This window comes from Canis lupus, chromosome 21 (genome assembly GCF_003254725.2).
Source record: "Canis lupus dingo isolate Sandy chromosome 21, ASM325472v2, whole genome shotgun sequence".
Taxonomy (NCBI): Eukaryota; Metazoa; Chordata; class Mammalia; order Carnivora; family Canidae; genus Canis; species Canis lupus.
The window spans coordinates 48,201,706-48,216,597 of NC_064263.1; the positions used below are offsets into that span (position 1 = coordinate 48,201,706).

Genomic DNA, 14,892 nt, shown 5'->3' on the forward strand with positions numbered 1-14,892 from the left:
AAACAGGAGATTAGATCACCAGAATTTCTCCCACTCGCTCTCCTCTTTTTTCCTTCTGTCTTTTCTTCCTCCTTTGCTTGCTACCTTTCTTCCTTCCCTAATTTTCTCTTTTCCTTCTTCTCATCTATTTCTCTTCTTTTCTCCTTCCCACCCTCTGTAGACAATGAAGATTTCATAAATGCTACTGATTAGCTGTTAATTGAAAAGATAATACCCAAAGTGCTATGTACTGGGGACTTCTTACCCTCTTTGTCCTCTTTTTCTCCATTTTCCGACCCCAAAACTTCTACTCTGGTCCAAGCTAACTCCTTGTTCTTGTTTCTTCTCTGACATGGTCCAGGGATTCAGACTGATGGTTTGGGAGAGGAGAGCTGTTGAGAGTGAGAGCTTCCACTTCCCAGAGACACGTTTTGGTTTTCCAGACCTCATAGTGGGACCTCATCTCATACAAGCCTCTTTTCTATAAAAATTCCACTAGTATCATAATCAGAAATGGTCAGGCGATCACCAAGCTCTTTGGCAGGGGGACATCATGGAGCTTAAGAAGTCTTAGAGGTCTTTAGGCGATGGTCCCAGCCTGATTTCCTACTTCCTTCTCTGAAGTGGTAACTGGACCAAAGGAACATGAGTTTAAAGTTCACTGAAAAGAAGGAAGGATACACAAGCTGTGAGCTAGCCAACCCTGCTGCATCACATGGTGAGGATCGCAAATCAGCAGCTGGTACTGGATGACAGCGCTTACCTACTTCCATGACTCTGGCCACTGCCCTGGGGTCCTCCTTTACTCTTAAATTTACCCACTTCCTGCCCTTTAACTTCATCTCTAGTTTTCAGCCCTAGACTCAACTATCGTCCCTATCAGCAGATGGTACTTCTCGAGTTTACTCTTCCAAGTCCTCTCTCTTGCATGTCTGGGTTTGGATATTTCCTCTGGCTGCATTTACTTCAGGCCAATCCTTAGAAGCCCACTTTAACTCTGACTCTAGGAAACCAGCCCAAGATGGGATTGGGCACATATGGGGGCACCCTTATAATAAGTAACTTTTAAAAATGAACAAGATGAAGCAACAGTGCAAAAGGCCATGGTGTGCTGGAGCTGACTAGCACTGGCTCATGAGAGCCAATGGTTAGGTTTTTGGGAATTTTGCAAGTCAGTTGTTAAACACAGTCATTATTAAAAATTCTGTTATTTAAACTTGTAGTTAAATAAATTATATTACAATTAAAGGAATGCATATATAAAACTCACCACTTTGTAATTATTTTACTATTTTCTATGCTTTAGGGGTTACCTGGATCTAAGGGACCCATATGATAGAAATGCTATGTAATGGTGTGCCATTGCACACATCCTCCTGACTGTGTGTTCAGTGACCCAGGCATGGTGAGTGTATTCACACCATGGAAATCAGCAAATGCTACAAAGAGCATACAGCTGGCTGTTAAATACTTGAAGGCACACAACTACAAACGAGTGCTGGTGTCTTTCAAAAGTGGTTGGTAAAGACAAATGCACGGGTTAGGGGAAATATTTGTAGCTACTTCCCCAGAATCCATTCTCATACTACCCCCTTCCTAAATAAGACCTTCAACTCTTCATCCATGTAGTTTTCATGGTACCTTGCCTTTAGCTACTGACCCGGGCCCTTATTGTCTTAAGCCCAGTGGCCAATCCCAAACTCCTGACTACAGTCAGCCTGGTTCAAGGATGAATTAATGAGTCCCATCAAACCAACAAGGCTACTGAGGTTGATTGGCAGGACCTGCCATGCATAACCCCTCATTCCTATTATATCTGAACAAGGAAGTTCGTAGCCCCAGGAGACACTGGGAGCTGTCCTGGAACCTCCAATGAAAAGAACTACCCAAGAATGAATTTAAGCTGAGGAAGTAGAATAAAAAAAAAAAAAAAATGGCGAGAGGGAAACTAGATTCTGGACCAGGCATAGACTGAAAATCTAATTACAGACTTTCTGTAAGTCAGTGAATTCCTTTTTCACTTTAGTGTGATTGAATTAGACTTTCAGTTACTTGTACCAGAGTGATGCCTTCCTGATACATGACATGGAGTTTATATATTTAGATGGGGTAATTGTAGGAAAAAATAAATACTCTTAGCCATTCTCATCATGATTATTTGTGTATATATGCCTGACTCTTTAACCTGCGAGCAAACTCTTTGTAGGCTGAAACTTCTTGCTGCGCATCTTTGCATCTATAGCTAACTTAACACGTGCACGGAGTGGGGGACTCGTAGTAATATGTGCTTAATTTAGGTTTGCTTAATTGAATTGGTTAGTAAGCCAGGGAAGGATTGTGCAAGAAGTGGAGTGAATCCGAGTAAATTCTTCTTCCTTTCTTTGGCCAAGCAACCAAGTTGAATCCATCTGTTGTCATTTGTGAATGTCCCAGGAAAAAAAAAAAAGAATGAAGTCATACGGCTCTTGAGTCCAACAGTCCAGTCTCTCCGATGGAGAAGGTGGTAGTTTCCTGCTGGAATGCAGTAAAATAAGTCATGGTGTTTTTGGTTAGCGTTAGTCGCTAAGAAAACTCCTTTTGTCATTGTTTTCACGATGCCAAATATCTGGGTAAGAATCAAAATGTGCAGTCAACGTGTCTCAAAAAATCTATGCCTGTGGCACCGCAGTGACAAAAAATCCAGTAACTTAACCAGACTTCTCATTTGTCTATTCAGGCGTCTGGGTTGTTTATGTCAGAAAGTGACGGAAACAAGCACGACAGTCCCAGAACTGCAGGGCACTGAAGCTCTGAATGACACCAGTCCCTTATGACGTGGACAGGAAGGTAAGTGCTAACACAGGCCGCTCACATGAGTATTTCAGCCACATTCCAAGGCAGACGGGAAATAACTACAAAAAGAGGAACGCCGCCTTCACTTTCCCATCCTTTCCCTGTCTTTTCTCCAACCCCATCGCTGTCAACGTGCAGTCTATCTTCTTTATTTACAGTCATTTAATTTTCGAATATAAGCTTCAAGAGGGCAAGTGTTTGTTTATATATTTTCCGCCCACAGCTCTGTTAGCAGTATCTAAAATAGACTCTTGCATAGAGTAGATGCTCAATAGCTTGTCCTCATTAACACGACTTAGCCTGCTGGGCAGTTCGCCACTAAGTCATAGGTCAGAAACTAATATGGCCTGCTGACACAAAAAATACCTTGTTTTTCTAGGTTAAATGAAAAGGCCCTGGTGCTGGCTGCACTGCAGTCTGACTCTGCGACTACGAACAATTTGTTTCCCATCACGTCCCTCAGTTTCTCCACCTGGAAAATGGACATGACAGTGCCAGGCCTACGCTCTTCCAAAGGCATCTCTAGAGAGGCAGTAGCCGCAAAGGCGTCCGGCTAAAGCTGCATTGCGGACGCTTAGCGTGGATGGGGTTGCACAGGATGCAACAGTTATCTCCGTTGTCAACTTACTTATTAAATTGGCGATAAATAAATAAAATAAATAGGCAAACTTTCGTTTCAGCCTGTGTTCCTGTACATACTGGCAACCGTGCATCACTCAGTTTTCTATATTTTGTTGCTTCCAAAGTATTGCTATTGAGACTTTTAACTAAGTGAGCATTTCCACACAACCTTGCAAACTTGCCTTCAAAGTCACCAACATTTTCATGATAAAAATAGAAACCCTGGGATCCCTGGGTGGCGCAGCAGTTTGGCGCCTGCCTTTGGGCCAGGGCGCGATCCTGGAGACCCAGGATCGAATCCCACGTCGGGCTCCCGGTGCATGGAGCCTGCTTCTCCCTCTGCCTATGTCTCTGCCTCTCTCTCTCTCTGTGTGACTATCATAAAAAAATAAATAAATAAATAAATAAATAAATAAATAAATAAATAAATAAAAATAGAAACCCTTAACGAATCCAACCTGACCGGTCCTTACATAAAATGAGAAGTAGAATTTCTCCGGGGTCACCCCCCTTCTCCCCCGCCTCATCCATTAATAGCAAATCAGTCTTCCTGTTGGAATTCTATTTACCGTGTTCTCATTCTCTGCTTTAAATTCTATTTTCTATTTTTAAGTTTCTATTTTCTCATTCTATTTAAATTCTATTTTCCCTTCCAGTCTTCCAAAAAAAAAAAAAAAAAAAGATTCTGTACCTTTAATAACAGAGACCTGGCGAGAGGTTTCTTTCCAAACTTGTTCCCTGGCTTCCAAGTGACGAAACCAGCTGTAATTCGAGAGCGGAGAGATCCTCGGGATATCATTAGCCAAAGGAAAAGCTCCACATTCCCACCCAGTGCAGAGGTTGAGGTCCTATCAGAAGACTAGAGCCTTCCTGTGCAGCCGGAGGCTCCATCTCTCAGGAGCGAGGGGGGACCTCCCAGAGATAGAGAGGGGCAGGGAGCCGGGGCGGGGGTGCTGCAGAGCCCTGGAGGAGGGGTCCCGCCTCCTGCCCGCATCCCCGCCGCCGCCCGGGGAAGAGCAGGCTCAGCTCCAGCCCCGAGCGGACGCGCAGGCGCAGGGGCGCGCAGAGGGACGCGGTTGGAGCCGCGGTTAGGGACGCGGTTAGGGACGCGGTTAGGGACGCGGCTAGGGACGCGGCTAGAGGCGCGGAGCCGGGCGCCTCCCGCGCCGCGGGGCCGCGCGACCCAGGCGCCCGGGCTCAGCCACATGAGGCCGGCTGGGGCGGGGGGGCCAGGGCGCAGCCAGCCGGCGGGGACCGCGGCGGCCGCCGTCCCGGGGCGGCGCTGACTCCGGGGCCCCGAGCTCCGCGCGCCGAGCATCCTCGCGGCCCGGCAGGATGCGCGCCCTGGGGCTCCTCTGGGTGGGCGTCCTCTGGCACCTGTGCGGCGGCTACTTCGACGGCCCGCTGTACCCCGAGATGTCCAACGGCACCCTGCACCACTACTTCGTGCCCGACGGGGACTACGAGGAGAACGACGACCCCGAGAAGTGCCAGCTGCTGTTCCGCGTGAGCGAGCGCCGGCGCTGCCCTCCCGGGGACGCGGGCCCGGGCCGCGGGGCGCTGAGCCTCAGCCTCCGCGACGAGTTCACGGTGCTGGGCCGCCAGGTGGAGGACGCGGGCCGCGTGCTGGAGGGCCTCAGCAAGAGCATCTCGTACGACCTGGACGGCGAGGAGAGCTACGGCAAGTACCTGCGGCGCGAGTCGCACCAGATCGGCGACGCCTACTCGCTCTCGGACCGCTCGCTCGCCGAGCTGGAGAGCAAGTTCCGGCAGGGCCAGGAGCAGGCGGGGCGGCCCGACGGCAGGCTGGGCGACGACTTCCTGGGCATGCTGCGCCGCACGGCCGCCCTGCTCAAGGACACGCTCGCCGTGGCCGCGGGGCTCGGCGACAGGTACGAGCTGCTGGCGCTCACCGTGCGCAGCCACGGCACCCGGCTCGGGCGGCTGAAGAACGAGCACCTGAAGGCCTAGGTGCGGGCGGCCGCGGGGGCGCTCCCCCCCACCCCGACCCCCGCCCCGACCCCACCCACCCCCACCCCGGGACCTGCTCCGTCGGGGGCGGGCGCGCTCCTGCGCGGACCCGGGGCGCCGAGGACGCGGGAAGCTCCCCCCTTCCCAGGGCCTGGGGCTCCGCAGATGCACCTGTCGCAGCCACGAACCCGAGGACACGGGTGATGCAGCGGGGAACGGCTCCACCCCCAGGGCCCGGGGCTCCGCAGACGCACCTGTCGCAGCCACAAACCCGAGGACACGGGTGATGCAGCGGGGAGCGGCTCCACCCCCCTCCCCCCAAGGGTCCGGGGCTCCGCAGACGCACCTGTCGCAGCCACAAACCCGAGGACACGGGTGATGCAGCGGGGAGCGGCTCCACCCCCCTCCCCCCAAGGGTCCGGGGCTCCGCAGACGCACCTGTCGCAGCCACGTCCCCGAGGACATGGGTGATGGAGCGGGGAGCGGCTCCCCCCCACCCAGGGCCCAGGACTCCGCAGACGCACCTGTCGCAGCCACGCACCCGAGGACACGGGTGATGCAGCGGGGAGCGGCTCCACCCCCCTCCCCCAAGGGCCCGGGGCTCCGCAGACGCACCTGTCGCAGCCACGTCCCCGAGGACATGGGTGATGCAGCGGGGAGCGGCTCCACCCCCCTCCCCCAGGGCCCGGGGCTCCGCAGACGCACCCGTCGCAGCCACGTCCCCGAGGACATGGGTGATGCAGCGGGGAGCGCCGGACCCCCACCCCGTCCCCCGCCCTGGACCCCGCGGCGCGCAGGGCAGCCTCGCCTCCCGCCCTCCCGCTCCCCGCGCCCCGGGCCCTTTCCCGGGCGCCCCGCCCCGCCGCCTCGCCTTCTCCTCGGCTCTCTTATTTATTAACCAGGGTCTCCAAGGTTCTGTGTCTAGTGTGGGGGCTTTCTGGGGTTGCTGGGCTTTAACTCTGGGGGCTTTCGTAGGCGCATCGCCTGCAAACTCTATGCGCCCTTCGCGGCGGAGACGCCCCGGGTGCCTGGGTGCGCGTAAGCTCACGTGGCCACGTGGAAGGCCCGGCGCTGGGGTGGCGCAGGTGGCGCAGGTGCGCAGGCGGGCGCAGGTGGCTGCGGGTGGGCGCAGGTGGCGCAGGGCCCGCCGCCTGCCGCTCGCTGTATCCTGCGCCCTCAGAGCCGCAGCCCGTTAGGGAGACAAGTAGATAGCTCGTTTGAACACACCCCGAGGCCTGGGTCACCCATGCACCGGGCCTGCGTTGGGGGCTTCGCTTCTGTGTGCTTATGGGAAACCTGTACTCCGAGAAGGGGGGATTCTCATCCTAGTAACTCCTGAGCTAAGTTTTATTATTCAGCCAATAAATATGTTCTCGTGTAAGACTGGCTTATTTTCTAATTGATATCCGTGACTTTCCTATTGCAGACAGGGGCGCAGTGCACGAGGCACCAGAAGGGTGAGATTTAAGCCAGTTGCCTCAGAGTGTAGGGCGGGCGGCTACCCACTGAGCCACCCTCTCTTCCCTGGCCACCCTTACCAGACTCGAAAGAAAAACATCTAGGTCCTGCGAGAAGCTGATCTCTGCTGGACTGCTTAAAAGCTCCATTCCCCCCACCCCCCCCCCCGTTTTTCCCAGAGAAGCAACTGGAAAAGTTTATGACAAGGCTCATAAGTTATATTCCCTCTAATGCAGACGGAGGGTTCCATTCTTGCTTGTAGGAGCTCTAACGAGGCTTCATAATTTTGAAACCAGGCCTATGTTATTGATGCCTTTAAAAGGTGGAAATGCACTTTATTTCATGTCTGTCCCTAGCCCCTCCCTCTCGCCTTGAATATGCTTTCCTTTCACACAAACACACACATATGTGCGCACACACAGAGCAAAATAAATAAATGTTCATAATCTCCCCTTCGACGGTGAGCCATCTTTTCTCTCTCATACACAAAGAATCCCGTTTTCTGCCCCTATGATGTGTCCCTAATATCCTCCTATTACTGTAGGGGAAACTGAGGCCCAGAAAGTGACTGACAACGTGTTGTAACAGCTCCGGGTCTCTTAGATTTAAGTACAGAACTTTCCCACATTGCTCCTTGCAAGGATGCTGGGGCCCGAACCTTTGCATAGCTCCCTCATTGTTTAAAAGAGAAAAGAACAACACATGGAATAATACTTAGAATAATCATTTGTAGGCTCTTTGCATCCCTCAGGAGCCTGTTTTTAGCTGCCCCTATCCTGGGCTGCGAGGAGAAGGTTGGACAGGGTTTCCGTCTGTAGCCTATGAACGATGAGGGGAAACCCACAGAGGCAAAGGAGACAGTGTTTGGCGCTTAAATGACTGTAGCTGGGAGTCACAACACTTAATAACTCAAACCAAAAAAAAAAAAATAATAACTCAAACCTTTCCTGTCACTCACTTCACAGGACTCACGTCCAACCCGTGGACATGTCAAATGCCTGTCTCTCCAGTTTTCCCCTCGGTAGTAGGAGAATACTGAGCACAGGATGCGGCTGGAGAACCGGCTGCCCTGTGCCTCTGATTTCAATCAATCGGTGCCCGCTGAGCTGCACGATTATGCTAAGGGCCTAAAGGCAGGGATGCAAAGAGTGTGTCCGCAGTCAGAGAGGCCTCCCGTGGGTGCAGAAAGAGAAGCAGTGGCACATCTGCTACAGATCTGAAAACCCTGAAACAGATTATGTATGAGGTTCTTTCCAGCGCGAACATTCTATGATTCCTGCAAAACCAGAACGAAATGATCTGACATTGAATCATCCGTTGGAGGCTAGACGTACAGCCAGTAATCCCACAGGGTCTCCTGGAAATGGCCGTAGACGGTAAATGAGAATCTCCCAGTTTGGGGGGTGGGGGTGGCGGTGAGCCGTCCTGGACACAGACCCAGAGGCCCAGAGGCCCAGAGGCCGGCATCCACAGGCTTTTCCAAATCCTCTCATGGTGGGGAGCCAGCTCCACTGGATCCTTCCTCCCCACTTCCTTGTTATGCTTATTAGGACTTCCTTACTGGCCAGGTGACAACTTCTTTTCAGGAGTGCTTCTTGATTTCTCAGACCATGAAATAATATTTTGAGAATCTGAAGAAAGCTACATACTTTCTTCCCTGAGAAATCTTACCAAAATGTCCATACAATCTAGGGTATTTATTATTTTTATAAATATTAATCAATCACTTAACATGTGTCTGGTGCTGAGTTAGGTTGTGGGTGCTTCTGGGATATCACCAAGCCTTTGGGACTTAACCCAACTAAACGTTTTAAAAAGCCTCTTGAAGTTTTATCTGAGTAGAAGGCATTTTTGTTATTGTTATAATTTCTAGTTAGTTGTAACAACAAGAAAATAGCTAAATTTTTTGAGAGCTCAGGGCCTGTGCTAAGAACTTTGCCTGAATTACTTCCCTTAATTCTAGCAACAAGCTGTGTAAGGAAAGTAGCATAGAAAAGGAATTAATCTGTGGCCCCAGGGGGGCTCAGTGGTTGAGCATCTGCCTTGGGCTCAGGGTGTGACCCCGGGGTCCTGGGATCGAGTCCTGCGTCAGGCTCCCAGCATGGAGCCTGCTTCTGCCTCTGCCTGTGTCTCTGCCTCTCTCTGTGTGTCTCTCATGAATAAATAAAATCTTAAAAAAAGAAAGAAAAGGAATTATTCAATGCCAAGTGCTTTGAACAGTACCTGACACAGAGTGAATCCTCAATAAATGTTAGTTATTATTATCGTTAGTTTGGTAACTGAGGCCCAGAAAGCCAAGGTAATTGCCACAAGGTGCAAACTGTGTGATGTCTTCTATACTTTCACTTTTTAAACTGATGGTTATCTAGCGGAGTATAGATCAAATAAAAGAAGAATGTGGAGGGTAGGGGTCCACTGGGACCACCAGCTCTCTACTGCAAACGTTGTCCCTGTAGGCCAGTCAACCGGCATCTTACAGCAGTTCAGGTGTCTGACCTGTGGCCGAAGGTGAATGGCTCCTGTGTTTACAGAATTTTGAAACTTTCTGTGTGATGCATTGATAAATACCACGACTCCCCACTCTCCCAGTCCGATCACGTGAAATTTTCCGTATACCTACTTTGAGACATTCCATGGGTATCTGTCTATCTCGCGTCTGTCGATAAAGGACACCAGATGAGGCTAGCCTCTGCATCGGCCAAGGCCACAAAAGCCTGCCGGTGGAGGTGTGTGACGAAAGGCAGCACGGAGAGGCTGTTCCATAGCTCACATACTTCGCATTGCCTTTTAAACTCTTGTTTATAAATAACTCTGCTAAGGAAATAGGCTCAACGCTTTCTGAGCGAAGCCTCGAAACTTAGTTATAAACCATTTTAGCAAGTAATAAAAATGTCCTTGAAAACCACTAAAGATAGGAAGTCACCCTAAATAGGTAGCGTGCTCACATTTCCTTGGGACGTTTTTCAGAGGAGGATTATTAGAATCTTCTTGATAAGAAATAATAATTGGTTGTGAAATATAAATGCCATTGTGGCTTTACTAGCACCCTAGTAACACACTGTTCTGCAGCATATGTCTACCTCGGGTATTAAATATGCTCAATAGCGTAGATCTTTGAAACACCTTAAATCTCCCCTGCAAGACTTCAGGAGGCAGAGGTTCTGGGTTCTAGATATTGCCCAACCATGTGCTAGCTGTGCAGCTTTGAACAAATCTCTTAAGTGTTCTGAAATTCCAGCACTTTGTTTGCAAAATGAAGCTAATAGCCAATATTTATTAAACAGGCACTGCTCGAGTGTTTTTGGTGCATTATCTTACATAATCCTCGCAGAGTCATATTTCAGGAAGATGTTTTATTCTCTGAACTTTTTGGAAAAGGAGACCGAGGCACAAAGAGGTTAAGAGACTTACCCAAGGTCTCACAGCCAGACAGGAATGGGGTCGAGATTCCCAGTGCAGGCAGTCTGAGTCCTCTACTACCCTACTAACCGCTAATGATGCTTTTTCTCTCTGAAGGCGGGAGATGAGACACATGATTTCTCAATTCCCTTCCTATTCTAAATGGCCTATGAAATGAACATTTTCCTTAATGATCTCCTTAATTGAAAAAATCCAAACCCTATCTCTCTCACAGAACTTATTTCTCTGCTTGGTTTTATGTTGGGCGAAGTATCTCCTTACACGTGCGTGTGTTGCTCTGTGATTCTTTGCCCAAGAGCAACTGGCTTCTTGCAAAACCTTGTATTTTCCAAGCACTTTCACCTGTACTATCACAGCTGACAACACATGCGCATTGATGCTGAACTGGCCGGGACAGTTCGTGGTGTTCAGCATTTGGTGATGGGAGCCCAACGTTCGCATCTAGAAAAGTTATTCAGTCAAGACTGAAGGTAGACGTAAAGATTCCCTGTCCGGGCACCACCCCACCCACGTTACAGATCTGCCTTTCCCGCATCGCTTTATCCATTCAAAACACACTCATCTCATCGAGTGCTTGCTTCGGCAGCCTGAATGCGAAAGTTGGAACAAACTACAGTCATTGAATGCCTACTAAGGAGCAGGCACTGTTCAGGGTACAGCAATCAGACAAATCCATGCTCTCCTCCATCTTATATTGAAATATGCAAGTTTAAGGAAGCATTAGGAGTCCTCTAGTGCAGTGATAACAAATAAATTTAAATATATATGTATTATATATATATAAATGGGCTGTTAGGCAGTGATATGTCCTATTTTAGTTAAGATGGTTAAGAAAGACCTCTCTGAGTAAGTAACCGATATTAGAATGGAGCATTAAATCTCGAGTAGAAGACCAAGGATATAAATGTCAGAGTAAAAAGCATTCCTGGTAAAAGAATAGCAAGTACAAAGTCCTCCAGGCAGAGAAAGTTTTTATGTTTGAAAGGGGCGGGGACTGCAGCAGAGCAAATCAAAGAAACAATTAGAGAACTTGAAGTCAGAGAGGAGATCTGGGCTAGGTGATCTAGGAACTAGATGGACAGCATAAGAAATTTGAATTTTATTCTAATTTTAATGCACTGGAGATCTAAGGAGAGGATATTTTTGGATACTAATTGATATATTTTAGATCATATATGTAAGTAGTATATTTGAGTACTAATGAATAATATTTGGATATTATTCGAATTTCAATGATCTAAATGCCAGTTGAATTTCAATCCACTGGAGGTCTCAGGACAGGAGTGATATGATCTGATTTACCCAAAAAAGACACTCTGGGAAAGATTATCTGTAGGGAAGTAAGAGTGGAAGCAGGAAGGCCACTTGGTTGGGTGGCTGCCAGGTGGTGCTGATGAGAGATGATGGAGGTTTGTTCAAGGTAGGTAGTGGTGAAGGTGGCAGGAAGTGACCCCCATCTTCTACACGTCCCATTGCTGCTTTTGTCCCAGAAGAATGTGTGTCATTCTTCCCAATCTTCTCATTTGTTGATCCAATTCCTTCACTCTTGGCTCCATTTCTTCTCTTCCTCCAATTTTCGATTTGACAGCACCGCCTCCCTCAGATTCTTGACCACCTTCCCCTCCCCCACCAAGGTGGTTGGATATGTATGAATGGAATTCAGCTGCTTTCCTGACTACACCAGGAAATATATGGACCCCAGCCGACCCCACCTCGGGCACACCAGCCCAAGCTCTGTCTAACCTCCTTGATGGGCTGGAATGACACCCCTCTGAAGGTGGAGATTTGCACTCAACCACAGGAATGCCTCACATGGTTGGCTAGTGCACAAAAATAGCTGTGATTGTACTAAAAGCTTAGATATCAATCTTCCCTTCATTAATGCTCTCAAGCAGCATCACTGTATTTCTGCATTTTTCCTCACAAGAGCTTTAAGTAGAGAAGCTGTATCTAAAGGTAAAACTTCTCTCTTGAGGCTTTCTGATGACTTCAGAATTTTGCATTGCATATATTCGGTGAAGACAGAGAGCATCTTACTTTGACTCTAAGAAGCATTTTCTCAGAAGTCTTGTACACTGCACCATTTTTTGCTATCCCCCTTCCCTCCCTATCAATATGAAACCAAAAAAAAAAAAAAAAAATCCCACCAGAAGATATTTTGCATGTCAACAGCTTGCTGTTTACAGAGAGGAACCTGACAGGTATGATTAATGAGGTAAAGCCTCCATGCTCCAAGGTTGGCAGTAATGGCGTACATTTTCCAGTTGTAAAAAGTTTCCTCCTGCAGGCAGTTAAAGAAATGTGTTTCCTGAACGTCTTCTCTTGCTTTGATCTTTACCCAGTGTTCATTCCAAGACCAAGCAACTGCGGGTGCTCCACTCAACTTTCAAAATGTATGCTTTGCTGGCAGTCCCACCGAGTCAACCACTAACATTTTCCACATGATTCTACTACAAATTAAATTATAAAGAGCAGAAAACCTAGTGGATTCGCTTTGCTCTGAATTATATTTTTGCCTACCCCTCAAGTGTCAGTTTTCTCCTGCCCTGGTTTCCCCACCCCTCCCCTTGCCTTGACCAAGCTCTTTCCTGTTTCCTCCTTCTTGCTGCCTCTCTTCTTACTGTTAGGAGCATGGGAAGTAGAGGCAAAAAACCCTCTGTTTTCCATAATGCCTCTGCAATGTATTAACTGCAGGACCTAAGCAAGTTGTGTAACTTCTGGGAGCCTCACTTCTTCCCGCTGTGCCATGGGGATTATGATACATAGTTTGCACGGTTTTTGTGAGGATTTGATAAACCCATGTATGGAAAAGAGTTACTATAATCCTGAGTAGAAGTAAGAAGTAAGCGCCAAGTCCCACGCTGACCATGTGTACTGTAGCTCATTGAAGAACCTCTTTGAGAAGGGACAGTCTTTTAAGAAGGTTGAAATTTAAAAAAGGAAAAGAAAAGTATTTCATTTTGCTTTTAGAAAAAGTATTTCAGATAAGCCTTAGACATTCTAAGGTCCCATGAACCAGTATTGACCTTCCTTCCCGTTCTACGCAGGCACCTCAGAAGGCAAAGATGTGCTTGTTCCCATTCGTATAAGAGAGGCTCCTGTGCACGGGTTTGTGCTGCAAGCATTCTTCGCTATTTGGGCCAAGAGAATGAATTCTGCAGCAGTAAATAAGTTAGCAACCTTGCTTACCCTTCCTTGCCAGATGTTAGCAGTGCCTTTGCTTTTTGCCTCCAGCATGGGGGTGAGGTGGGAGTTTCAGCATCTAGGAGCTACAGTGAGAAAACTCTCCAAACTTGGCAATGGGGCTACCAGGTGAGAAAGAATGAGAATATTAATCCCTCATATTTTTGAGTAGCGATTATACACTTGGTTCTGGGCACCTTGGAAAACTCCAGTTGTTAGGCCAATACGACTGAAGGCCAGACCCTCTGTGGTGATCTCAACGTGGAAAGCAGTCGGGTGAAGAAGACATGAGTCTCTTTATGTAACTTCAGACTCTCTCTGTGTGATTTGCTGTCCCCAGCGGCCTGGTGGGCCTCTAGAGTCTCCAGCTCATGGGCTTGCCAGTGCTGACAGAATGGAATGATCCAAGCCTTGTTTTCACTCACATATAAGTGGGCGTCAGTGGGAGCACCCGGAGCATTTGTAGTTTTGCAGACTTTCTGAAGTAAGAAGGCAGCTTTGTAATTGTATAACGCACCTGCTTCTGTTTCTGTGCGACCTCTAGCCAGGCTGCAAAGAGGCTGTGGCTCAACTGAACAAGGACTCAGGAGACGGCATGGTGATCCCACAACTCATGCCCAGAAGAGACTTGAATCTACATCCTCTTCAATATGAAAGCAGACATGTTGGCCCAGTGAACATGAATATGTGCATATATTGAGCAATAAATATAGGGGGTGAATAAACAGTATTTTTTTTTCCTAATTAGAGGTATTTTGGTCACTTGGCAAACTTCAGAAGTAGAACAATTTTTCACTGTTTGGCTCAAACAAAAACTCATTCAGGCTTAGAAACTGGCAAAGAGCAGACTAATGATAAATACTTATCCCAAATCACATTTTCCATAGACCCTCTAATTTCCAAGAGTTTTACCATTAAAAGAATCACAGTGAAAAATCTGGACTGACAGTTCATAATAACGACATAATATTAACAGGATGTCAGGGTTTACAGGGCTTTTCCCATTTCCTCTGTAAAAACCTCACCATCACCAAAATATGCAGCTACCACTTTGCCTTTCAACCATTGTTTAAAAAAAAATAGGTTTTCAAAGGGGCTATTCATTCATTTTTCTATTCATTCAATAAGTACTTCCTGAGTACCTACTATGTGCAATCATTGGACTAGACTCAGAGGATAATAATTGCAATAATAATGGTAATAACAATAAAACAAGACAATACCAACAAAACCCAGACAATATTTTTATACTACTTACCATGGGCCCAACACACTATTCTGAACATGTCACATATATTTAACACGAATAATCCTCACAACAACCTTTTCACAAGAATTGTTTATAAACCGCTCAGCTCCCCTTCTAGAATATCACCTGATGCCTAAGCCAGCACTTTTTGTTGTCTCCCCCCAGATCTCCAGCCTTGC

General features: G+C 48.1%; 1 protein-coding gene and 1 long non-coding RNA gene across 2 annotated transcripts; both read left to right on the forward strand.

Moving 5' to 3' along the window:
• The first annotated feature begins 2,371 nt into the window (after positions 1-2,371).
• Positions 2,372-3,479, forward strand: LOC118351856 (uncharacterized). The gene is made up of 3 exons (XR_004808009.2): positions 2,372-2,588; positions 2,696-2,805; positions 3,191-3,479. It is a non-coding gene; the product is annotated as an uncharacterized LOC118351856 (long non-coding RNA).
• A 694-nt stretch (positions 3,480-4,173) lies between these two features.
• Positions 4,174-6,784, forward strand: FIBIN (fin bud initiation factor homolog). Its single transcript, XM_025459809.3, has one exon. The coding sequence runs from the start codon at positions 4,768-4,770 to the stop codon at positions 5,401-5,403; it is 636 nt and encodes a 211-aa protein (XP_025315594.1). The 5' UTR covers positions 4,174-4,767; the 3' UTR covers positions 5,404-6,784.
• The last annotated feature ends 8,108 nt before the right edge of the window (positions 6,785-14,892 follow it).